This window comes from Myxocyprinus asiaticus, chromosome 22 (genome assembly GCF_019703515.2).
Source record: "Myxocyprinus asiaticus isolate MX2 ecotype Aquarium Trade chromosome 22, UBuf_Myxa_2, whole genome shotgun sequence".
In the NCBI taxonomy this organism is placed as follows: Eukaryota; Metazoa; Chordata; class Actinopteri; order Cypriniformes; family Catostomidae; genus Myxocyprinus; species Myxocyprinus asiaticus.
The window spans coordinates 7,001,148-7,028,480 of NC_059365.1; the positions used below are offsets into that span (position 1 = coordinate 7,001,148).

Consider the following 27,333-nt stretch of genomic DNA (forward strand, 5'->3'; position numbering starts at 1 on the left):
CTGATATAGTTCTTAATACTCTGTTATAATCCTAGTTATACATACAGTTGTGCTCAAAAGTTTGCATATCCTGGCAGAAATTGTGAAATTTTGGAAATTATGAAATTATGACTGATCATGAAGCCATTTATTATCACATAGTTGTTTGGCTCCTTTTTAAATCATAATGGTAACAGAAATCACCCAAATGGCCCTGATCAAAAGTTTACATTCCCTTGAATGTTTGGCCTTGTTACAGACACACAAGGTGACACACACAGGTTTAAATGGCAATTAAAGGTTAATTTTCCACACCTGTGGCTTTTTAAATTGCAATTATTGTCTGTGTATAAATAGTCAATGAATTTGTTAGCTCTCACGTGGATGCACTGAGCAGGCTAGATACTGAGCCATGGGGAGCAGAAAAGAACTGTCAAAAGACCTGCGTAACAAGGTAATGGATCTTTACAAAGATGGAAAAGGATATAAAAAGATATCCAAAGCCTTGAAAATGCCAGTCAGTACTGTTCAATCACTTATTAAGAAGTGGAAAATTCGGGGATCGCTTGATACCAAGCCAAGGTCAGGTAGACCAAGAAAGATTTCAGCCACAACTGCCAGAAGAACTGTTCGGGATACAAAGAAAAACCCACAGGTAACCTCAGGAGAAATACAGGCTGCTCTGGAAAAAGACGGTGTGGTTGTTTCAAGGAGAACAATATGACGATACTTGAACAAAAATGAGCTGCATGATCAAGTTGCCAGAAAGAAGCTTTTACTGCGCCAATGCCACAAAAAAGCCCGGTTACAATATGCCCGACAACACCTTGACACGCCTCACAGCTTCTGGCACACTGTAATTTGGAGTGACGAGACCAAAATAGAGCTTTCTGGTCACAACCATAAGCACTATGTTTGGAGAGGGGTCAACAAGGCCTATAGTGAAAAGAATACCATCCCCACTGTGAAGCATTGTGGTGGCTTGCTGATGTTTTGGGGGTGTGTGAGCTCTAAAGGCACGGGGAATCTTGTGAAAATTGATGGCAAGATGAATGCAGCATGTTATCAGAAAATACTGCAAGACAATTTGCTTTCTTCTGCACGAAAGCGGAGCATGGGACGCTCTTGGACTTTCCAGCATGACAATGACCCTAAGCACAAGGCCAAGTTGACCCTCCAGTGGTTACAGCAGAAGAAGGTGAAGGTTCTGGAGTGACCATCACAGTCTCCTGACCTTAATATCATCGAGCCACTCTGGGGAGATCTCAAACGTGCGGTTCATGCAAGACGACCAAAGACTTTGCATGACCTGGAGGCATTTTGCCAAGACGAATGGGCAGTTATACCACCTGCAAGAATTTGGGGCCTCATAGACAACTATTACAAAAGACTGCATGCTGTCATTGATGCTAAAGGGGGCAAAACACAGTATTAAGAGCTAAGGGTATGCAGACTTTTGAACAGGGGTCATTTCATTTTTTTCTTTGTTGCCATGTTTTGTTTTATGATTGTGCCATTCTGTTAACCTACAGTTGAATATGAATCCCATAAGAAATAAAAGAAATGTGTTTTGCCTGCTCACTCATGTTTTATTTAAAAATGGTAAATATATTACCAATTCTCCAAGGGTATGCAAACTTTTGAGCACAACTGTATTATGCCATAAAAAATTGTTGATGATGAATAAATTCTCAAGTCTGAAGAATTTGTATTAATGAACTGATACAATTTTTGGACATAAACGGATAAGTCACAGTTTGTTTAAAATGGTTAGAAAATAATATGCCCTCATAAAGGTCAAAAATTCCCCAGAAAATCTAATTGAGGTGGCAAATATTGCCCCTTAATGTAAAAGTTTATTTCTGACACTGGTTGCTAAGGTGTCTCCTCAAGCCATGTGAATTGAGGTACACTGTAAAAAACATTGTGTTGTTTTTAAAAAAAAAAAAACTGGCAGCTGTGGTTGCCAGAATTATTATGTAAAAAAATACAGTAAAAATGTAAACCAATTTACAGAAAAACCTGTACATTTTACAGTTTAAAACTGTTGTTTTTACTGTATATTTTACGGTGCAGTACCGTCGTTTATATTATTAAATGATAAATGTAAAATTTAAAATCTGCTTTTCACTTTATAATGTATTGTTAATCACCATAGTAATTACAAAAGGGCACATGATGACATGAGGTTCATCAATAGTGGCCCTTCCAGGAGCAATGATCAATAAACAGGTAGAGACAGTGCTCAGTGTCACTTACACAAACACTTAACACCATCGGGGTAACACGTGAAATTAAAATTATGCAATAAACATTAACTAAACTACATCAAATATAACACAGAACACCCCAAAGTACATAACTGATATTAAAAATAAGAAGAATAACTATTCCCATAAAATATCATGAAATGTAATGGGTCACGCAGGAAATTCTGGGAAAGCCCAATTTCTGTTTTTACTGTAATTTTTAAAATAATTTACCGTAATTGGGGCCTGGGTAGCTCAGTGGTAAAATACGCTGGCTACCACCCCTGGAGTTCACTAGTTCGAAACCCAGGGCGTGCTGAGTGACTCCAGCCAGGTCTCCTAAGCAACCAAATTGGCCCGGTTGCTAGGGAGGGTAGAATCACATGGGGTAACCTCTTCGTAGTCGCTATAATGTGGTTCGTTCTCGGTGGGGCGCGTGGTGAGTTGAGCGTGGTTGCGTGGATGGCATGAAGCCTCCACACACGCTATGTCTCCGTGGCAACGCACTCAACAAGCCACGTGATAAGATGCACGGGTTGACGGTCTCAGAACCGGAGGCAACTGGGATTCGTCCTCCGCCACCCGGACTGAGGCGAATCACTACGCGACCACGAGGACTTAAAAAAAGCACATTGGGAATTGGGTATTCCAAATTGGGAGAAAAAAATAATAATAATTTACCGTAAAAAGTATATGTACTTTTTAAATATATTAAAATGTTTTACTTATATTTTACGGTAACTACTCATTAACCAATTTATGTTTTTACAGTCTTTTTACCTTTAAAATTACGGAAATGTTTTACAGTGTATCAGTCATGTCTGTAACACAAACTGTGCAGGACATGTTATGCACCAAACTTTAATTGGGTTAAAGAGTTTGTTCAAATCCTTGCCTTAGCAAACAACACTATAAACGCATATGTCAGAGGTGTTTGTGTCAATATTGTGTGCCAAAATTCAGATTTTAATTCTTTGCCCTACTTTGACTGTGTGAATTCTAAGGTCTTAGCAGTATCCAGAGTCCTGGTGTGAATGCTCAGATCTCTCCATTGGAGTTATATTTTAACTCAGGGATTGCAGGCGTGGCAGCATCGGTCTGGATGATTCTGTATTTTCCTGCCATCAGTCAAGTAGCAGCTAGCAGAGCACTGTTGTTAACAAACTCTCTCCTGCAGCATCACGGTCACGCCTCGCTCCGCCTGCTCGCACAAGCTAATTGGAGAGGGAGGCAGTTTAACCAGTCTCCCAGTTACAATTGAGTCCTCTGTATCGTTGTGGTGTTGGATGAGAGAAGGAGACATGATGCCGTTTTTGTGTGGTTTCAAGCAAAGCCAAATGTGGCAGTACTTGTATTATTTTGATTCTTATTGAATTCTACTCTACTGGTATTCGGTTCTTGTTTGAGTCATGCAAACCAATGGACAAGGATCTGCTTTTATGGGGGAAAGGAAACGTGAAGCAGTACGAGAAACTCGGAAGCTTATCAGACCGGTATGGGTGTTAAATATTTGAACACGGGTATAGCGCATTTTATAAATGCCAGCTTTCACCACTTCTATTTCTGAATGATAACATGTGAAATGATAAAATGTAATAGCCTTTATGTAGACTCTGTGTTTATATATGTGCATTACCCTAATGCCGTCAGTATTGGTTTCTATGTATGATCCGGGTGAGTGCTAATGGTTTTATCATACTTGATAATTTAATTTACGAGTAATCAATTACTCGTTTTATGTGCCCATTCCTAATTACCACAGAAGGTATATAAAAATACATGTTCACACCCACTTTTATAAGCAGAAAGGTGTAGGTTCTGTATGTAATTGCAACTGATGTTACTGCTTTAGTTCAAGGTATATAGAGCTAATGGACTGGGGGGCAAACAGAAAAGTCCAGGGTGGTGCAGACGGTACAGACCAGGGTGGAGCTGGCGCAACAGACCAAAGGGGGGAGGGAGGGGGCTTCAGGTAGGGGGTGGGGTCCGGTAGCAAGGGAGGGTCCAGGTAGAGGGCAGGGTCCAGTGGCGAGGGAGGAGGGTCCAGGTAGGGGGCGGGATCCGGCGGCCAGGGTGGAAGCTTGAAGAAGGGGGTGGGGTCAGGTGGCCTGAAAGGAGAGTCCAGGAAGAGGGCGGGGTCCGACGGTCTGGGAGGTGGTTCAAGGTAGGGGGTGGGGTCAGGTGGCCTGAGAAGAGGGTCCAGGAAGGGGGTGAGGTCTGGCAGTCTGGGAGGCGGCTCAAGATAGGGGCGGGGTCAGGTCCGGTGGCCTGGGAGGCGGCTCAAGGTAGGGGATAGAGTCAGGCGGCCTGAAAAGAGGTTCCAGGAAGGGGGCGGGGTCCGGTGGCCTGGGAGGAGGGTCCAGATAGGGGGCAGAGTCAAGCGGCCTGAGAGGGGGGTCCAGGAAGGGGGTGGGTTCAAGCAGCCTGAGAGGAGGCTTGAGGACAGGGATGAGGTCAGGCAGGGTGGTGGCGGGCACTGGGGACTGGACAGGCTTGTTGACAGCTACGGGAAACTGGAAGGGATTATCGACAGTCTCAGGGAACTGGACAGGCTCAGGGAACTGGACAGACTTGTTGACAGCCACAGGGTACTGAACAGGCCCATTGACGGCTACAGGGAACTGGACAGGCGGCTCCAGGACGAGAGAGGTGAGGCAACATGAAAAAGGCCTCTGCGGCCGTAGGCACAGACAGTGACAGGGGAATGACCTGCGTGGCCGTGGGCACTTGGAGCGGCAGGGGAACGGCCTCCGTGCTCATGGATGGCAGTGGCAGGATGAACGGCCTCCATGGCTGTGGACGCTGGCAGCGGCAGGGGAACGGCCTCCGTGGCCGTGGACGCTGGCAGCGGCAGGGGAACGGCCTCCGTGGACGCTGGCAGCGGCAGGGGTACGGCCTTCGTGGCCGTTTACGCTGGCAGCGCTAGGGGAACGGCCTCCGTGGCCATGAGCACTGTCAGCGACTGAAGAGTAGGGGCTCTTCTCCTCCTCCTCCTCTTCTGGGCTGTGAGAAGCACTGCTGCAGTAATGGCCACCACCTCCTGGTTGTCAGTAGCGGGCTCCACCACCTCCTGGCGGTCAGCAGCATGCCCCTCCACCTCCTGGCAGTAAGCAGCCAGCTTCCTCCTCCTTCGGGGACATGAAGTCCGGGAAGAGCCAGAGGAATGACAGGGAACCGGCTGAGAGGGGTCTTGGGATTTGGAATTTCACCCCTGCAGTAGAAGTTCCACCTCTGCAAGCTGGCAGAAGTGGTCCACCAAATACCAAAAAGGCCAGCAAATGATTGCACCCAGCTCCTCCGCCCTGACCGGTTTGTCCAAATCTGTCAGGAAAAGGTGTTTTAAGAGAATCTCACCATAACACCATCTAAAGGTCTCATCAGCGAGCTCTTGAGCATATTCTTTGATGGATCGACCGCCTGAGAACGGGTCAGAGAATTATCATTATGGGTGGTGTTCTGGGAGATCGACTCTTTGCAGACAGAAGCTGGGAAAAGAAAAATGCCCATTGCCTCCGCTGGGTCCAGTAATGGCCAGTTCATTATGTCAGGTTTGGAGTGAGGGAATGACCCAAACGCAGGAGACAATTCAATGGGCTTTTATTAAAACAAAAAACAAACAAAACTACCCCGAAGTGGAAAAACAAACACAGTCCAGGGTGACAAACCAGATGACGGGCTGGGCTGGAGCAGGGTTGGAATCAAACTAACAGGACAGGACAGGAACCGACTGACAGATACCTAACAGGCAAAAATCCACAATACATTCCACAACGAACTGGCACCAGACAGAGCACAAAGGGAGATTGTAAAGGGAGAGAAATCAGGAGGGAAATGAGGAAGGACGGTGAAACTAATAAACTAATAATCAAACAGGTAGCAAGGCAAACGAGAGGGGGGGTTATCACTGAAGACAAGACAGACACGAATGCACAAGGAAATGAGAAAATACGAAACCAAGTGCAATCATATAAGACGAGACAAAACACAAGTGTCTGGACTCAGCCACAGAGTAAATAAACCAAACCAACCAAAGTGGCTGAATCCAGACACAAGACATAAAACAGACATGGAACACGTACATGTCAGGGCTCTGTCACAAAGGGGAAAAAACCCAAAACTAAGGGCAGAACCCTGACACTTTTTATTTTATTCATCCAAAAGCCCCTTGAAAATACAGTTTTCTTTTTCTTCTTTTTTATTATATATAGTGTGTGTATGTATATATATATATATATATATATATATATATATATATATATATATACATATATACATATAATATTATTATTTATTTATTTATTTTACTGTATTTAACTATAATTAAATTCAATTAGAATATACAAATTATGTAATATATTTTAAATAATTGGATATAATTGTATTTATTCAAATAATTTTTCTGTATGTTTAATCATCGGGAAGAGATGTGACATAAATATCCATTAATCAGTTTTTATGTATCAAACTCCACTCCAACTCCAATGCAACAGGAGTTGCATCGGTAAAACATAAGGTGCGTCCCAAACCGCACACTTCTGCACTATACTATGTCATTTTGTAGTGCGAGTAGTATGTTAACACTGAAAATGCAACAAAAAGATGGGTACCCAGATGATGCACTTCTTTAACTGTCACAACTGAGTGTGGACCATTGGACACTTCACTTGGTGTCTGTAGCTGAAGGGGCAGAGTTACGTGGTACATGCATTTGCTGTTCTGACAAAACAGTTGTAAAAAATGGAGAATGTAGCAACTAGCGAAACTTCTTTGAAGGCAGCACCTTACAAATGTGAGTTGAATGCTTTACCATCACCCCACGCTGTGTGAATAGGTACGCTGTTTGAAAAACAAGTGTTGAACTGAGGTTGGCTAATGCTCTAAAGCTAGCAGCAACCCATTACATGTGTTTGAAACATCACTTCCATCAGCTGTGAAATGGCAAATACTTCCCTGTAGTAAGAAAATGTTAAGTGATCCATTTGGGACGATATTACACTTTAAACATTCATACACTACATGGCTGAGTGCAGTGTATATTGTAAGTGCATAGTGTATAGTGCGTCATTTGGGACATAATGTCATAATCAGAAGCTCTTCCACCTTAAAAGGTAGTTTCACCTTAGAAGCACAATGTAAGCAACTTTACAGCTCAAATAACATTTTTTTTTACTAAATAATTAATGTAAGTGCTTTAACAAAAAATACAAGCTTCACATTTCTGGTTTTAAACTTTCCAATGCTCAATAGGCTTCCATTTACTTCACACACAAGTTGTTAAATTGTTAGATTACCATAGCACAGTGCTTCTCAATCCTTTCCTGGAGTACCACTGAAACTACATATTTTGGATGTCTTCTTTATCTAACACACCCGGTTCTACTGATTAGCGTCCAAAATTTGTAGTGTTAGTTGTACTCCAAGAAAGGATTGAGAAGCACCGCCATAGCATCTCCTTTCACATGAGTGTTAAAGTCCCTGTGAAGTGCCTTTACGAGCGCAGTTCGATTTGGTGTTTTGATGTATTTCCTACTGAAACAGGAAGAGGGTTGGACAATGTTGAAGACTAGTCTCATTTAAAAAAATAACCAATAGGCTTTAGTTTACAGCCACACACACACATACCCCATTCCACCATGCTGCTCATGTCAGAGCTGCTTACTGAGGAAACGTGAGAAGCGTTCTCAATGCCAGCCAGCTTTTCCAAAGACTGAACGATGATCTAACTGACAACATTAATCCATAACCAGCCCACAAATGCACATAGCACAAGACGGTCTTTGCATACAACGAGGCTGGAGCCGTCATGCAAGTCCAATGCAGATGAATGAGAAACAAGCGAGTAAAAGATAATATATCTATGGTTTGATTCACAATATACTAAACATCAAAAATAAAGAACACTTACTCAAGCTGTACATCCCAAGAAACCTCCAGCTGCACAAAAATATATAAATAAACTCCAGCAAATTTCCTCGCGTCCCGCTCCTGCGTTGGTGTGTCCCATTCAGAAGTGATCATCCCTATGCACTATTCCCTTTGAAAACAATTATCCTCCACTTTGAGAGCTTCAGATGCCTGAAAGGTGATAACGGTCAATCAGAACTCACTTTTTAAGTGATTCTTATTGGAAATTCTGTTTGGAACGACCCTGCAGCATGGATTATGCTCCCTTCGAAGTGCCCTGCGAAAACATGATCAGCGCCAGTTTGAACACAGCCAGACGCGAGGGTGCATTCTTGTTCTAAAAAGTATCTGATCGGACAAAGTTTCTCAACTTCTCTGTGACATCATGGATGTTCTTGAGTCTTTTACGCCAGAAGAGAGAGACTGCAGATTTTTAAATCTTCTGAAAACTTTTGTCACTAGCATATACATAGATGACCTTAAAGCTACTAGATATGGACTAAAAGCAGCAAAATTTTAATTTTGATTTCACAGGGTCTTTAACAATTGCTCTGTCTGGGTGCTGCATTATATGTGAACGTGTGACTGGACAAACAGAAGTAGCTGTGACTGTAAATGCATCTCTACACTGCGCAGTTGTAATGACATTCACCACGCTCCAATGCGCATTTTCTATCCACTATACGGTAGAATCAACAAGCCACCGATAAACTGATTCATTGTTTCCCATGATTGTAATTCCTGTCTAAATATATATTTATATTGCCTCTGTGCATTAAATAGTCTGTGAATATATAGTCCGCATCTTTTCATTGTAAACCAGTGATGCTTTAGATGCTTCATTTCTCCACATCGAGAAAAAGCTTGATGTTTTTTATTATAATACAAAATTATGATAAAATGGCTATACAACATATTTAAATAGCAGCATACAATCACTGAGAACTTTATTAGAAACACCTGTACACCTACTTATTCATGCAATTATCTAATCAGCCAATCGTGTGGCAGCAGTGCAATGCATAAAATCATGCAGATATGGGTCAGGAGCTTCAGTTAATGTTCACATCAACCATCAGAACCGTGGCATGATTGTTGGTGCCAGACAGGCTGGATTGATTATTTCTGTAACTGCTCCTGGGATTTTCACGCACAACAGTCTCTAGAGTTTACTCAGAATGGTGGCAAAAACAAAAAACATCCAGTAAGTGACAGTTCTGCTGACAGAAACGCTGATGTTGTTGATGAGAGAGGTCAACAGAGAATGGCCAGACTGGTTCGAGCTGACAGAAAGGCTACGGTAACTCTGATAACCACTCTGTACAATTGTAGTGAGCAGAATAGCATCTCAGAATGCACAACATGCTGAACCTTGAGGAGAATGGACTACAACAGAAGAATACCATGTCGGGCACTTTATTAGGACCATAGTGTTCCTAATAAAGTGCAAAGTGAGTGTATTTGAGTGAAATATTTTGTATAAATGCTTACTTTTTGGTTGTTTTGTGCAATAAGCTAGTTTTGCTGTTGTCAGGTTCACAGTGCTCCTTTTATGAACACTGCTGATGATTCAAAAGACGCGCTACAACGCACATGCGTGAAATAAGTAGGGGTTTGAGTTTCAAAGGGAAACTCTACATTAACAAATTCTCCTTGCTGTAGAATTCTATTTTTATGTTAAATATTGAATGTCTGCTATACAGTCTTGATACAGAGAACATTACACACATACACACACACAACCTTGAATGGTTGCCAAAGTGTTTCTATTATAATGTCTAAAAGGAAAAGCACTTGTAGATTGGATTACTCTCTCTGTATCATAAAGGATCTATTAAGGGTTTATTGTCAGCATTATACATTTATTTATGTTGAAATATTTATTATGGCTAATAACTGATCTTAAATAATTGTGTCTGGATAACAAACTGTTTGAATGAGTTTTAAATTTTCATTTGGTGTGTGTGTGTGTGTGTGTGTGTACTCGGATCAATATTTGAGCACAAATGGTCAATGTTTGCCTGTGGGTGGATTATGCACTGATGTGTGATCCTACTTATGATACTAAACTAGTCTGTTCAACATCAAACAACTTGCAAATCTGCCTCTTTCAATCCCACACAACAGATGTTAATGGATTTTAAAATAGCCATTATAAGCAACTTTGTATTACAATTCTTAATAAATATAGATCATTGGAATAAGCATTGTAACTGTTTGTGTCAAAGGACAGCCCCATGCAGTTTGCAGTAATTATACTCAAATACACATGACAACACTGTTAAACATAGGCAAAACAACTAGGCTGACACAGGAACACCAAACAATTTAACCCTCTGGGATCTGAGGGTGTTTTGGGCCCTGGAAAAGTTTTGACATGCCTTGACATTTGTGCTTTTTTCAGTTGCTTAAAAACATATTAATGGCTAAAGTCTGATAACACTGTATTCAGCACAAACTGGGCTACAATAATATGTGAGCAACATGTATGTACATGTTTGTATTTTTGAGAAAATAACATTTATGCGTGGTTTTTGAAAAAGCAAAAATTTTAAGTCACTGAAATAAGGTCATGTAACACATACTAAACATTTGTTCACAAGACTTTTGAGAACTGGATCTTGTAGCCTAGAGTTTTTGCTACCAAATGATGTGAAAACCATCCTGATCACTCATTCATACAAAACAATATAGTCATTTAACTTTTGTAAGACACTTTTAGTGTTAGAAAGGCCATATGCGAGGAGGCGTGGATGATCATGAATATTGATGTGATACACACATCTGTGTAGCATGCCATCTTCCAAACATGCAGGAAAGTGAATGAATCTGATGATGAACTTGATGCTTTTTAAGGCACTGTTGGGGGCGTTTACCATTTGCATTGATCGCCTCAGCACATTACCGTATGAATAGCGCCCTCTGTGCGTGGGTGGGATCACATTAGCGATAATTAGCTGAGCCAGGAGAAACTGTACATCTCTTTAGTTTCATACAGATTACATTGCAGGAGAATATTTGTTTTAAATTTGAATTATTTTATTTAAAAGTAGACATTTTAAGCTTTCTTTAGACACATGTTTCATGTTTGTGTGATAAGTGTTCGCTGAGTTTCTGTTCATTTTTGTGACGTGTTTCAGAAAGATGCTCACGGAGACAGAGACGGCTGAAAGCGCACCCTGTTTATTTTCTTTATTTTACAAAAGCACAAGGTTTTGTTGTTATTGTGAGTGTACACAAATAAAAGTAGACCTTTATAGTCTCTAATGATGTCTTACACTTATCTGTATGCCCAAAAATGACGGAGTATTTTAAGTTGTTTCCGCTTTTATGAGGAAAAAATCCAGCAGGACACGCCGGCATGTCCGTCGACCCCTGAGGATTAAAGGGACTCATACTTTTACAAATAATTTTATTATTTGTTTTCCTGAGGTGAGTCAAGTTTTTGCTGCAAAAATGGTCATAATTTAGTTTTCCATGACCTTTTTTTCACCATCTCTTTGAAAAATAGGCAGTTTTATGTAAACACCCCTTTGCTTGTAATATGAGTTACAGAGCAATATCGTTTTTAACCTTCAATAACAGACTTTTTGTGAAGCCTACATTACATTGTGACAGATTCACAAAGCAATGCAATCACAAAAATAAACTTTAGTCACCTATTTCTAACATTGAAATCCTTCAGAAGAATATGCAGAGTTGTAGGTGCTACACACAGTCGGAAAAAGCACAAGGTTTGACAAAGCTTCTACATTTTTATTCATTCTACATTGTTTAATTTTTATTAAACCTTATTTTTAAGATTTATGCATTAAATTTCATAAAATTTTGTCTGTGCATTTTCTATGCAGATCCATGTTGTAATATTACGTATATGTTGTGGACTTGCATTAGGCGTATTATTTATTTCTTGTCATATTTTCATCAACTGTAAGATTTAAAATTATACAATTATAAAATTATCGTCATGATGCATCTTTTACATCTCATATTTGTTTTTTGAACGTTTGTAAGATTAACACTAAACACAACATAAAACATGGGACAGAAGAAAATAACAAATGTAACTTAATTGAACATTAAAACTGATACTTCTTTTTAAAAAGTCCTAAAGAGTTCTAAAACCATTAAAGACACTAGAGTTTGTAGTTTCAGAGTCTTTTGAAGTGTGTTCCAATTAGAAGGGGCTTTAATATAGATTTCTAACCCAGCAGAAATGTCTTGCATCAGTTCATTTGTGACAAAAATTTAGAGAGAAATAAAAGAAAGTTGTTATGGTGAGGAATAACATCCTTGTTCTTAAATCTAATCAAATTTTGTTAATTAAACTCTTCTTGTGAAAACGTTATGATTTATTTAGAACATCTAATGTTGTACCACATTAGTAGTGATCCTGGCAGCTTTGATATGAAAATGTAATTATTCTCAGAGCGCAAGGGGTTTTTCACTTTGATTTCAGTAAATGTTTTTGCCCTTCATTTTTCCTCCTGTGTTTTGTGTGTTTTAGGAGAGTAAATTGATTTACTCAGTTTAATATGCCCACAGATACTCATCATATTTGCATTCTGAAATGTTTAAAGCTCATTTTAGGGGTTTATGTCTTGGCTGTATGATATAATTAATTCAGACTGTCTCATGTTGATGATATTAATGAATTGCATTTGCTTATTTCAGGTAAAATGTTCAAGTCGTTGGACTTGCCGCTGATTGTGGAGTTTATGCTGATGTTCTACAAAGACAAGCCCATTGATTGGCTGCTTGACCACATCATGTGGGTGAAGGTGTGCAACCCAGAAAAAGATGCGGTAAGATGTGAATAATTATACATCCATACATCCACGTTAACTTGATCACACTTACTCATTCAGTAAATGTGATATTCTACAAAATGGGCAACTTTTGTGTCCCTCATTAAAATATGTGTAAATAATTAGTAAAAACTGTTAAAAGCTGACACAGCTTTTAATATGTGATAAGATATGCATTTTTCTAAACAAATCAGATAAATTCCAGTAGCTTTGCTTTACTCATGTTTTTCCGTCTTTCATTATGAGGTGTTCTCCTTGCTATATACATTTTTTATTGAAAAAAGGCTAGTATTTTGTCCTTTATATATTTTTAATATTTACCGTATTTTCCGGAAAAAAGTCGCACCTGACTGTAAGTCGCACCGGGTCAAAATTGCATTATTTAGAGAAAAAAAAACACAGATAAGTCGCATCTCTGTATAAGTCGCACTGACAGATGTTGCATGCAGCAGGCACTAGGACCTGGGAGCAGCCACCCGACTTCAGGTGCTCAGTTGTCAGACGCGCTTCATGAAGATTACAGAGTCTCAGAAACTACAAATCGTAAAAAAATAAGTAGATAAATTTAAAAAAAACCGACACATCGTATCATGGCATTTTTGAGCTTGTTTTATACGGGAGAATTAGCTTTAAGTAATCGTGGGTAAAAGTTTATTATATTCTGTATTCTATATTTCATGAAAGAAACACGACAAGTAATCCACATCTGTTTATAACATCTGTAACTTCATGCGCTGTGCACAAATAAACAGCCTTTAGTCTGAGTAAAACAATATGCCTGTTGTATTCTATTTATTCATTAACGTTAGCGACTGTCTATCTGTGGATATTTCTGATGCCACCCTCTTTGCAATGTATTAATTAACCGATTTAGAGTTTGTTAAACAATAATGTTTTGAAGACAAAATATTTAAACTGGTTGCATAAAGTACTTTGTAAAGGAAAAATATTCTTAATTGGCAACTTCAAAACGCTTCTACCATCACTATGACTGATGCTTTCATCTGTTTTGGGGCACATGTGTTTCACCAGCTGACATCAGTTACGTATAAATTATGTAATAAATAAATCGCTTCGGACTGTAAGTCACTGGACCTCTCAGATGATGAAAACAATGCGACTTATATTCCGGAAACTGCGGTAAGTTGTATATTTAACAATGTATTATTAAAAAAGTTTTTGTGTCCCCAGGTTATGTGTCAAACCTGACCATCATAGCTATCCCTTATTAAAATAATGGACACAAATATTTCCATACATAATTAAGAAATACACCATTTGTCTGATAATACTGTAGATGGATGGATGGATGGATGGATAGACAGATGGATGGATGGACGAATAGATTGATGGATGAATAGATGGATGATAGACAAATAAATGGATGGATGAATAGATGGATTGATGAATGGAAGGATAGAAAGATGGATGAATGGATAAATGGATGGATAGATGGATGGATGGATGGATGGATAGATGAATAGACAGATGGATGAATGGATGGATGAATGGATAGACAGATGATGGATGGATGGATGAATAAATAGATGATAGATGGATAAACAGATAAACAGATGGATGGATGGATGGATGGATAGATAAATGGATGATAGACAGATAAATGGATGAATAGATAGATGATGGATGGACAGACGGATGGTGGATGGATAGATGGATAGATGGATGGATAGATGGATGGATGGATAGATGGATGATAGGCAGATAAATGGATGGATGGATAGATGAATGATAGACAGATGGATGATGGAAGGATAGATGGATAAATGGATAAACAGATAGATGGATGGATGGACAGACAGATGGATGGATAGATGGATGAATGGATAGATGAATAGATAGATAGATGATAGATGAATGGATGGACAGATAGATAGACAGACAGACAGACAGATGGACGGATGGATGGATGGATAGATAGATGATGGACAGATAAATGGACAAATTGATGGATGGCTGGATGGATGGATGATAGATAGATGGATGGATGGATGGATTGATGGATGAACTGATGGATGGATGGATAGCTAGATAGATAGATGGATGGATGGATGATAGACAGATAAATGGACAAATGGATAGATAGATGGATGGATGGATGAATAGTTAGGCAGACAGACAGACAGACAGACAGACAGACAGATAGATAGATGGATGGATGGATAGACAGGTGAACAGATGGATGGATGGATGATAGACGGATAAATGGACAAATGGATAGATGGATGGATGGATGAATAGTTAGGCAGGCAGGCAGGCAGACGGACAGACGGACGGACGGACAGACAGACAGACAGACAGATGGATGGATGGATGGATGGATGGACAGGTGAACAGATGGATGGATGGATGATAGACAGATAAATGGACAAATGGATAGATGGATGGATGGATGAATAGTTAGACAGACAGACAGACAGATGGATGGATAGATAAGTGAACGGATGGATGGATGGATGGACAGATGAATGGATGGATGGATAGATAGACAGATGAACAGATGAATGGATGGATGGATGGATGAATGGATAGATAGACGGATGGATAGACAGATATATGAATGGATGAATGGATAGTTAGGCGGTTGGATGAATAGATGGATAGATAGATAGACGGACAGATGAATGGATGGTTGGATGAATGGATAGACAGATAGATAGATAGATAGATAGATATTTACTTATAATGTGTGTGTTCTTTGTGTCCCACAGAAACATTGTGACCGTCAGAAGGCAAATCTACGGATCCGTTTTAAACCATCTCTCTTTCAACACGTTGGAACACATTCTTCTCTTGCTGGAAAGATCCAAAAACTCAAGGTGATCTTTTTTAACATTTTTAAACCTCCATTTATTTTGGAGTCTGTATGTGTAATCATTTAATACATCTGCAACCCTCTAGCACAGAGCCTGCCATAAGGCTGTCTTAATTTCTCCTCAAACTGTGGCCAAATAGCAAATCACAAAACCCACAGGCCAGCTGATAACAGGACACATTGTTATAAATCAGCTTGAGTCCCTGCTCACTCTTTATTCTCTTCAAATGAAGAACAGTGGGGATCACCATGGCGATGAGCGCTCATGTGAACCGCCCCGTTCTTTGACGTATTGATTTTTCTTCTCTGCTGGCTAGCCGGTAACTACATCTGACTGTCCATTTCCTCAGGGTTCTGCTCACTGTATTCCTTTCCATGTTTGTCGTAATTCCTGTTTGAATCACTTGTGTTACTCTTCATCTCCAGTGTTTACCTTGCCTTATTCGTCTTTCTCATATCAGCAATGCAGGAAGGATTGACAATGACATTCAAATTTCAATCAATAAAAAAAACAAAAATTATACGTATACTGTATATACAGTATATGCATAATTACGTATATAATATTATATATATATATATATATATATATATATATATATATATATATATATATATATATATATATATTAATGGTGTCAGTCATTTAACATTTTTAATCTTGATTATTTGGTCATTATTTTTTAGTTAATTGTGATTAATAGCATTTTTTGAAAGTGCTGAAATTTTTAACACTAAATATACTTCTTTTCCTGTTAAATTGCATGTAGTTCCATCTTAGGAAAGAAAACTAAACAATATGTAACAATATAATGCTTTATTAACACTTTACAAACAAAGCCTTCCACAGTATAAAGAAATGCACTAAAACATCACCAATTTAAGTAACATTAAACATTTCCAAAAGTCTTTCACTAATTCCCTTTGGTTGACTTATTGAAAGAACTAGTCTCCCCATAGGTTGCATTTTTATTGCAATGGGCATTAAATCTCATAAACTCTCATCCTCCACAACATTAATCTGCTGGTAGACTGAGGCTATCCGCTCTCCTACAGCAATCGTGAAGCAATCGTGTTCATGATTCACATCAGGGTGTCAATGCCAGCACCAGTTTGAACTCCACATGAAAAGAGCTTTCATACAAAAACTGTTGTGTGTGTTGTGAAGTGTGCGTCAGTGTAATGACCACGGGCAGACACATTACAAAGGTTCCACCCTTCCAATCAGTGTTAATGCTGGTTTATGGTTTAAGCATTATATATAGATATAATTGATTTGAAAACTCTAGTGTCTTTTAACAAACTTCTCCTGCTCTTTCATAATGCTAATTATTCTTCTAAATGTTCTTATACATTATTTACCCATTCTTTTCATCATATCTCTCTCTTTTTTATCAGGATAAAGACTTCGGAAAGCAGACGTTGCATAAAGGTCATGCTAACCCTCTAGCTGAGGTCACTACGAGTCTGAAGACCTACCAGCACTTCACGCTGGAGAAGGCCTATCTGGGAGAAGATTTCTTCTGGGCCTTCACACCCATGGCTGGAGACTTCATACGCATCCGATTCTTTACACCTGTCCGTGTAGAGAGGTACATAAAGAACGACCCTTAATCACCCTTATAATTATTTTATAATTATTATGCATACAGCTTTTATGACCTCATATTAAATGAGAGACTACATAGAATATTTGTGGTTCAATTAATATGATTTTGTAACACCACAGGATCATTTAAAATGACTAGTGAAGGCAAAAAAGGTGTTTAAAATGGTGAAAAATGTAAAAGAAATATTGATTAGTTATACGATCTAAGATCTAAGATATACACTTTGCTTTAACACTCATTTAAGTTTTAATCTAAACTATGGATGTTGATACAAAAAAAGGCCATGTGAAGTGCTTAAAAGAAATTATGATCAGTTACACAATCTAAGATATACACTTTTCAATAACATTAATTAATATTTTAACATTAATCAAAAAGTAAACAAAAACTAAAAATGAGCAATATTTTTACAGAATTTATTTCTCTTGTTAATTTTAACATATACTGATACAGTTTTAACAGTATTAGTATTATGAAGTAACAATGAACAGTTCATATAAATTAAGATTAATAAATGTTTTTAAAAATCATTGTTCATTGTTAGTTTGTGATACCTAATGCATTTTACTAATGTCAAAATACAACCTTATTGTAAAGTGTTAGCCACTTCCCTTGTACGTTGATATAAATTTTAACTTGATTTAAAAAAAAATATATTCATGTACACATTATGCCTAAACTCTTACCACTTTATCAAAAAGTAGCAATACACAATTATTTAGTGTAATTAAAAATGTACTATTTTATCCAATATTTGTGTGTACTGTAGCCAATATTTTTATGCTTATTAGAGCATCACATTGTTATCTTAGTAGCATGCTAACATCAAAACTATTGGAACTTAGGATGCTGCCTTTGACGGTAGGTGTCTGTGTAGACAGTAGACAGCAAGGCAGATCACTAGGTTTGGAACAGACCTACTATCTGTGTGAGTCTATTCCATTATGCTGAGTCATATAATCTGGATATTGCATCAATCATCATATGTTACAGTCATCCATACATTTTTAACCCTAATTGAAAGTTCATGCATATTTCAGGCTTAATTGAGAGCTAATCATGCTCAGTCTGAATGAGAGTATTTGATGATCACTCAGAGAGTCCCTTTATGCTACAGAAGTCATGGTTTAACAAGTGTATTTACACTCTACAGCAGATTTACACATGTTATTATAGAGATATCTGCCACTGCTCATGTTGCTGTGATCCACAGAAGACAGAGAAGACTGAATTTTAGGCTTATATGCAATATAAAGTGGAACCAAAACTTATTAGACACTTCAGTCACACTTACTGTATGTCTGAATGTTTTTGCATTGGACCAGTGATCAACTGGTTTGGCTTCAGGAGCTACTGTAAATTCCACATTTTACACACAGAAACTAAATTGTACACACAGAAGTAAACATAATTGCTCTTTTAACATTTACATGTACCATATTAACATTACCATGAACTACATGGGAAAATAATATGCTAAATTATTAACATGACATAGGCTAAATAAAATGACGATTTCGGCACAAACCATGTTTATTCTTTTTGCAAGTAAACCCATATTCTATGTAGTCTGGGTTGTATTTCCTTTTAGCTAGCACAGCCAATATTTTGTGATCCTAAGTATGCATAATTACATGTTTAGTTGCATTTTATTATTATGTTGGCTTGAGGAAGGGTTTGGGTCCCAAAGAGGACTTTGTTTAGGGTTTTTCAAAAATCCCTGAACCAAGAGCAAAATTATCAGTTTTAACTTCTACAGATATTGCTGTATCTTTTCTAACTGATCGTAATTACGGTTTTCGCCCAGTGGACGATCAAAAATCCCAACAATCCCATAGACTAACACTGGAGGCCAAAAGTTTGGAATAATTGGTACTTTAATTCACCAAAGTGGCATTCAACTGATCACAAAGTATAGTCAGGACATTACTGATGTAAAAAACAGCACCATCACTATTTGAAAAAAGTCATTTTTGATCAAATCTAGACAGGCCCCATTTCCAGAAGTCATCACTCCAACACCTTATCCTTGAGTAATCATGCTAAATTGCTAATTTGGTTCTAGAAAATCACTTTCCATTATATCAAACACAGTTGAAAGCTGTTTGGTTCGTTAAATGAAGCTTAACATTGTCTTTGTGTTTGTTTTTGAGTTGCCTCAGTATGCAATAGACTGGCATGTCTTAAGGTCAATATTAGGTCAAAAATTGCAACAAAGAAACAGCTTTCTCTAGAAACTCGTCAGTCAATCTTTGTTTTAAGGACTGAAGGCTATACAATGCTTGAAATTGCCAAAAAAACTGAAGATTTCATACAAAGGTGTACACTACAGTCTTCAAAGACAAAGGACAACTGGCTCAAACAAGGACAGAAAGAGATGTGGAAGGCCAGATGTACAACTAAACAAGAGGATAAGTACACCAGAGTCTCTAGTTTGAGAAATAGACGCCACACATGTCCTCAGCTGACAGCTTCATTGAATTCTACCCGCTCAACACCAGTTTCATGTACAACAGTAAAGAGAAGACTCAGGAGCTGCAGGCCTTATGGGAAGAATTGCAAAGAAAAAGCCACTTTTGAAACAGAAATACAAAAAGAAAAGGTTAGAGTGGACAAAGAAACACAGATGTTGGACAACAGATAATTGGAAAAGAGTGTTATGGATCTTAACCCCATTGAGCTTTTGTGGGATCAGCTAGACTGTAAGGTGCGTGAGAAGTGCCCGACAAGACAGCCACATCTATGGCAAGTGCTACAGGAAGTGTGGGGTGAAATGTCACCTGAGTATCTGGACAAACTGACAGCTAGAATGCCAAGCATCTGCAAAGCTGTTATTGCTGCACATGGAGGATTTTTTTGATGAGAACTCTTTGAAGTAATTTAAGAAGTTCGGAATACTTTTTTCAAAATGAATGCCACTTTGGTGAATAAAGGTTTGTTCACACTTGTAGTTCGATTCTCTTGGGTCTCTTGGTCCGGACCAAAAAAGAAAATGATACATTTAGTCCTGGTTCATTTAGCGTTCACACTGGCATTTTTAACACCGAACCTAAAGATACAAAACATAAGGCATAAGGATAAGTTCACAACCTGATTGGACAGCTTTTATGACGTATATTTTGCGACGGAACTTGCTGAACGTCCAAAACAATGCTGGCTGCTGGGCTAAATGTGCTCATTGGACCCACTTTCTCTTAACCTATCAATTAACATTTTGAACACTTGTGCATTTTTGTGCGTTTTTTCCAGTATACTGGAAATATGCTCGTCGGACCAAATGTCAATAAGGAACTGTACCTCCTCATTGCTTCATGTTTGCCCTCTGCTTATTTTTTTGGCGTACACCACTCTTACCGCTCTATGTTATCAAATCACGTGATTTTTAGGGTTGCATCTTGTCCATCCTGTTATTGGTCCATTTAGAAGTCTTTGGTCCATGCTGCGTTCATATATCAGTCGAACCGCACCAGAGTTCGTTTGGAAGCGGACCGAGACCCACTATTCAGGGGGTCTCTGTCCACTTGTTTGGTGCACTCCAAGGTTCGGATGGCAGCGTTCACACTTATTCAAATGAACCGCACTAACAGAGCAATCGCACCAGAGTTCGTTTTAATCGAACCAAACCTGCCAAGTGTGAACACACCCTAAAAGTACCAATTTCTTTCCATAAGAGCAAAATCTGTACATTATCCCAAACTTTTGGCCATCAGTGTACATTGACAAATTGTTCAAACAGTCCTACGGAATGTTCGTTAATTTAAACTCCAACTGTCAAAAAATTCAAATGTAAACAAACACACACAAGGCCTGATATATCATGGCTTTAGGTTACAATTCTGAAGTGGATCCGCACACTGTTTTACTATTCCCTTTTTTTAATTTAAAAACAGCAGCAATGTTTTGATCAGAATGGTGAATCGATTCGCCTGACGAAGATCATTCTGATCGGAATGTTGCTGTTTTTTTTTAAATTAATTTAAAGGGAATAGTAAAACAGTATGTGGTTCCACTTCAGTTTTATTACAATGCTTTTTGCCTTGATCCGGCACCTGTTGTAGAAGTATTGAGTGTGTGTGCATTTTCACCCTTTAGATTACAATTCAAAATGTATCCATCTATCTATCTTTCTGAAAGTCTACTTGATTATCTATCTATATTTTAAAAATGTTCACATCAAAGTTTGTCTTGACTAGAGGTCAATCCACATGTGGATTTTGCCAATACTGATAACTTAGGAGTTGGAAAAAGCAGATAACAGATTCATTGGCCGATAGTTTTTAAAATCGATTCATAGACTGTTACAACATTTTCTTAGTCAGCACAGACATAGAGGCCAGAGTACAAAATAAATAAAATCCCAGATGTAGTTTATCTTTTAACCAAAATCCCAATAATAATCAGAAAAAAAGAAGATTGGCTACATAGCATGGGACTAACACTTAACAAGCCTGAAACACACCAGAGACTCTTATTTTGAAAGGATGTAGACTGTCTCCATTATAATGCTCTATATTTAAAGGAATTGTTCACTTAAAAAGGAAAATTCTCTCATCATTTACTCACCCTTATGCCATCCCGGATGTGTATGACTTTCTTTCTTCTGCAGAACACAAATGAAGATTTTTAGAAGAATATCTCAGCTCTTTTGGTCCATACAATGCAAGTGAATGGGTGCCAAAATTTTGAAGCTCCAAAAATCACATAGGTCAGCATAAACGTAATCCACAAGACTCCAGTGGTTAAATCTACACTACCGGTCAAAAGTTTTGAAACACTTACTCATTCTTTATTATAATTTTTTTTTTCTCACATTTTAGAATAATAGTAAAATCATCAAAACTATGGAATAACATAAATGGAACAATGGGAATTATGTTGTGACTAAACAAAATCCAAAATAAATCAAAACTGTGTTATATTGTAGCATCTTCAAAGTAGTCACCCTTTGCCTAGAATTTGCAGACATGTACTCTTGACATTTTCTCAACCAACTTCTATATCACCCTGGGATGCTTTTTAAACAGTATTGAAGGAGTTCCCATCTATATTGGGCACTTATTGGCTGCTTTTCTTTATTATTTGGTCCAAGTCATCAATTTCAAAAACTTTTTTAATTAAATTTTAGTTTTATAATGAAATAAATTAATAAGGCGGCACAATTATATTTTTGTCTACAAAACTAATTTGAAACATTTCAGCATACGCCTTCAGATCAAAATATTTTTAAGATCATGAGAAACATTTCAGTCAAGTGTTTCAAAACTTTTGACCGGTAATGTATATCTCCAGAAGTGATATGATAGGTGTGGGTGAGAAATTCTCCTCCCTGCTCTGTCAATCTCCACTTTAACTTTCACATTCACATTCTTCTTCTTGTGTTTTTGGTGATACACATTCTTCATGCATACGCCCCCTGACTGGGCAGGGAGAATAATTTCTAGCAAAATATTGACCTGTTTCTCACCCACACCTATCATATCACTTCTGAAGATATGGATTAAACCACTGGAGTCTTATGGATGACTTTAATGCTGCCTTCATGTACTTTTTTGAGCATCAAATAAAAAAATTAAAAAACGTAATTTTCAGAGGAACGTGGAGTTAAAAAAATAACTAACACCAACTATCAGCATAGATTTTTGCTGATTACATATAGTTCTAAAAAGCAGTGGTGATTTCTCAGGGCCAGGAAAGCCTTCTCTGCTGGCATAACATGCCTAATAAATAAATATTTTTTCATCCTTTCATTCTCATTGACCTTTATGCCTATGTATTTTCAATCGCTTTCCACTCCTAATTCATCTAAAACGAATAGCAAACAACAAAAAGTTTATCCAATCAGAATTTATTCCTCGATGCTTACAAGCAAAGTGTGACAACTGTTTCACAAATCGCATGCCAGAAGCCATGCTGAAGCAGCACGTGAGCCTGAGCTCCACCCCGTCAGGCCTTCATAATTTCCGCAGAATCTCTCAACACTGCTGTGAATAGGCATCTAAAGTCAGATTGCCAGATTCATCAGCCAATCAGATTGATTTATTTGTTCTTGGTGGGTGTGGTCTTTAGGATATGTCCCAGTCCAGGCCTTCAGCTGGCCTTGAGTGACACAATCATGCTTTAAGTGATGTACGTAATTTGAAAGCGAAGAGTGCGAGATCTTGCTGACGAGTTGGCTGTCATCACTGCTGTTATTGCTGTTGAGAAAGAGATCCTTATGGATTTAAAAACCTGAGATGTTCTGCATGATCCTGCGATTGATTAATTAAACAGGAAAGGAGGACTGATTTTCACTGCAAGTAAATTGGTAAGTGCTTTTTGCACTGTTACAGCAACATCAGGAATTTTCTAAGTGTAAATTAGGCTGCTTGAGCATTCAGTGTCGGATGAAGTTTTGAAAAGTAACCATGTACACTAACGAAACTAAATTTATTGCAAGCAAAATTTAAATCGCAAATATCATTAGAGCTTTTTCTTGGTATTAGACCTCCTTGGTTCTGGCTTTCGTGCGTGGATGTGTTTTTAAAATGTCAGTTGGTATTATTAGTTGACTGCCACATAATGTATGATGGGCATACAGTGTCTTATTCATTGTGAAACTGTGTTTTCTTAATGGCATGAATCGCACTGAAGGCCTAGACTTAAAATGCATGGGCCGCGGCTGCTAAAAAGCAACTATCAGCACAGATTAATCGGTAAAAACGATATATCGGTCTACCTCTAGTCTTGACAAACTTTACCTATCTAGTTTACATTTATCATTGTTTTTGCTGCCCTGTGACCCTATCAGAACAACCTGTAACCAATTTTTGGGTCATGACGCAAGTTAAGAACTGCTGCATTAGATAACAAAATATCAAACCAAGTGGCATATGCAAGTTTTCTCAGAACTACTTTCAATTTTCTGAGCCATTTTTTTAATGACTTTTAAACAACTTGTTCAATGTTCCTAGCAGAGTAATTCCTTTTCTAAGTTCTCAGGATACAGAGTCAGTTGGTCTAAATCCGAAGCTTTGGCTCTGACAGCGTACTGCCCGGTAATGGCTTTTCAGCTGGGCGCCTTCCAGTGGCCCAAACAGGGCATTAAGTATTTGGGCATTTTATTCCCAGCAGATTTGTCTGATTTAGTTAGTTAGGTGGGCTTCATTACATTTATCGATGATTGAGAAGGTTAATATTATTAAAATGAATTCCAAAATTGAACTACCTGCTACAATCTCACCCTGTAGATGTCCCCCTCTCTTATTTCAAGCAATTTGATAGCATAGCGAAGTCCTACATTTGGAATGGAAAGCGTCCTAGATTACATTTCAATAGGTTACATAAGCCGATTGACAAAGTTGGGCTAGGCCTATCCAAGATTTTGTTTTATTATTATGCATTCGGTCTCAGACATTTGGCTCATTGGTCGCTTCCACCTGAGAGAGCCCCTCCCTGGTTTTGTTTTGAACAGGAAATTCTTGCCCCTATTTCATCATTGTAAAGCCTTTCTATCAAATTAACCGGAGAAGTTAAACTACACCCCGTTATCTCGCATTTGCACTCGGTATGGACAAAAGTGTCCAGAGTGTTTAATTCAGACATTTATTTAAATGTTGCCTTGAGCATATGGCTGAACCCCAAATTATGTATTAATAAGTCCCCTTTTCTGCTGGTCAGAGGGGATTGTGAGGGGGGTTACTACATTCGGTGACCTATATGAGAGTGGAGTGTTGAGATCCTTTGAAAATTTGGTTCAACATTTTGGGATTCCCAGATCTCAGTTCTTTAGGTATTTACAGCTGTGCCACCTGCTCTGTACTATTTTTTGGAAGCGCCTAAAGCGGCAGATACTGTGGGAGAGGTGATTACTGCTTTTGGAAAAGGTCATGAGGCATCAGTGTATTACTCCCTGCTAATACAGAGTCTGGGGGACAGAGCTTTAACTTCTATCAAGAGATAATGGGAGAAAGATTTAAACTTGGTATTGGAGGAGGTAGTGTGGGCTAGGATTCTAAAAAATGTCAAGTCTGTATCTAGAGATGCAAGTAACTTATGCAATTTAAGATTTTACATCGATTCTATTGGACCCCCTCTAGATTGTATAGGCTTTGTCTTAAAGACACACCCACCTGCTGGTGATGCCAATCAGAACATGAAGACACAACCCATGTTTTTTGGTGGTGTGTTAAGATCCAAGAATATTGGTTGAAGGTTCAGAGTTTTATGTGTGATGTACTGGGCACTCAAATTTCATTTTGCCCCAGACTCTGTATTTTGGGTGATTTTTCATTAAAGAAATTGGGTTCTGGCCAATGTTATGATTGGCAGACAGATTATTTTAAGGGGATGGAAGTCGGCTTGAGCGCCCTCATTTCCAGAGTGGTGTGTGGAGATGGGGAGGGTGGCAGCTTTTGAGGAGGTGTCATGTAGAAGGCTGGGGTTTTGGGATTTGTTTTTATAGGAAATGGGGCAGTTATTTAGCATTTTTGGGGACTCTCAGGGAGGGGCTGTGGAGAGAAAAGTATAGTTTTAATTACATATGATTATTATATATATATATTTATTTATTTATTTATTTATTTATTTTATTTATTTATTTTTTGTGTGTGTGTGTGTGTGTGTGTGTGTGTGTGTGTGTGTGTGTATTCTTATATGTGACCACAGGGGTGTTCGTTGGGGGTCAGGGTGGGGTTGGTGATTGGGGAGGGGTAATAGTGGGGGTTAAATGTTGATTCAATGTATGTATGTTGTGTTTTTCTTTGTTATATGTCCACGAATCAATAAAAAAACGCTAATCAGAAAAAAGAAATTCCTAGCAGACTAACAATGTTCCACTAACGTTTGACAACCAGAAAGTGTCCAAACACGTTTTGTCTACATGTAGAACTTTATATCTATTCTGTTATCATTTTAACCCTACCAAGCTTCTTTTTGTGAAATGTTTTGCTTGAAAAGTGTGCTCATACTCTCTTTCTTTGAAACACAGTACATGCTACTTTCTTTGATATTTTGAAGTCTAGTGCAAAGACATTCAGACATTTTTAAGTGTGCCTTAAGTGACCAAATACTTTTTGGGTCACTGTGTACTACAGGATCTATAAATAAAAAGGTGATAAAATGATGAATGAGGAAACAAATGCGGTTTAGTTATTTAGCATTTTACTCCATTTTGTGTGTGTGTGTGTGCAGGTATTTTTTCCGCAGTGGAAACATCGAGCACCCTGGAGACAAGCTCTTCAACACAACAGTGGAGGTTCTTCCATTCGATGTGAGTGTTATCGTGTGCAGATAAACACTAACAGTGTGTTTGCAGGAGGATCAGTACATCTCCTCTGGGCTCTTCTGCTTCACTGAAGCCTCTATAAACACCCCACAGGCTGCTCAGATCTGCACTCAATCAGAATTTCAACAAACATTAAAATTCTGCTTCAGTCAGTGATGAAAATGTAATGTGGTCACAAACAGTCCTTAGCAGAGTTCCTTTCTGAGGAGCTAAATTTATCCTAGTTTTTAGTGTATCAGGTACAATTATCAAAAGAGACAAGAAAACGGTGGCTAGCTGGATTCAAAGTATACACGTATAGCCTACACATTTTATATATACAAATTAGAGCAATAAGCTACCCGAGTTTTACCGCAGGTAAAACGTCATTTAAAATGAATGATTTAAACAACTTTACAGCTCAAATAATACAAAAGTTTTAACAGAAGAATTAATGTAAGTGCTTTTATAAAATTATAAGCTTCATATTTCTGCCTTTTAAACCCTCCAAAATTGGCCCCATTAACTTCCATTGTAAGTGCCTCACTGTAACCTTGATTTGTTTTTTTCAACCCTTTAAACTCGGATTGGCCCGTTAATAAATACAGTCTTGTAGTTGTAGCCCTTATAATTACCAGCAGAACAGGGACTTATCAAAACCATTGCTGAAAAACTATTTTGCAAACAGTTTCATTTGTGAATAATGGGA

The 27,333-nt window shown here is 38.3% G+C and overlaps 1 protein-coding gene across 1 annotated transcript in view; it reads left to right on the forward strand.

Annotated features, from left to right (window-relative positions):
• LOC127412847 (alpha-1,3-mannosyl-glycoprotein 4-beta-N-acetylglucosaminyltransferase B) overlaps window positions 1-27,333 on the forward strand; it is a 153,344-nt gene that overhangs the window by 118,005 nt on the left and 8,006 nt on the right. The window contains exons 9-12 of the mRNA XM_051649518.1: window positions 12,807-12,937; window positions 15,670-15,777; window positions 17,172-17,365; window positions 26,552-26,630. Coding sequence (XP_051505478.1) covers window positions 12,807-12,937; window positions 15,670-15,777; window positions 17,172-17,365; window positions 26,552-26,630 — 512 coding nt within the window. The remainder of the gene's footprint in view (window positions 1-12,806; window positions 12,938-15,669; window positions 15,778-17,171; window positions 17,366-26,551; window positions 26,631-27,333) is intronic.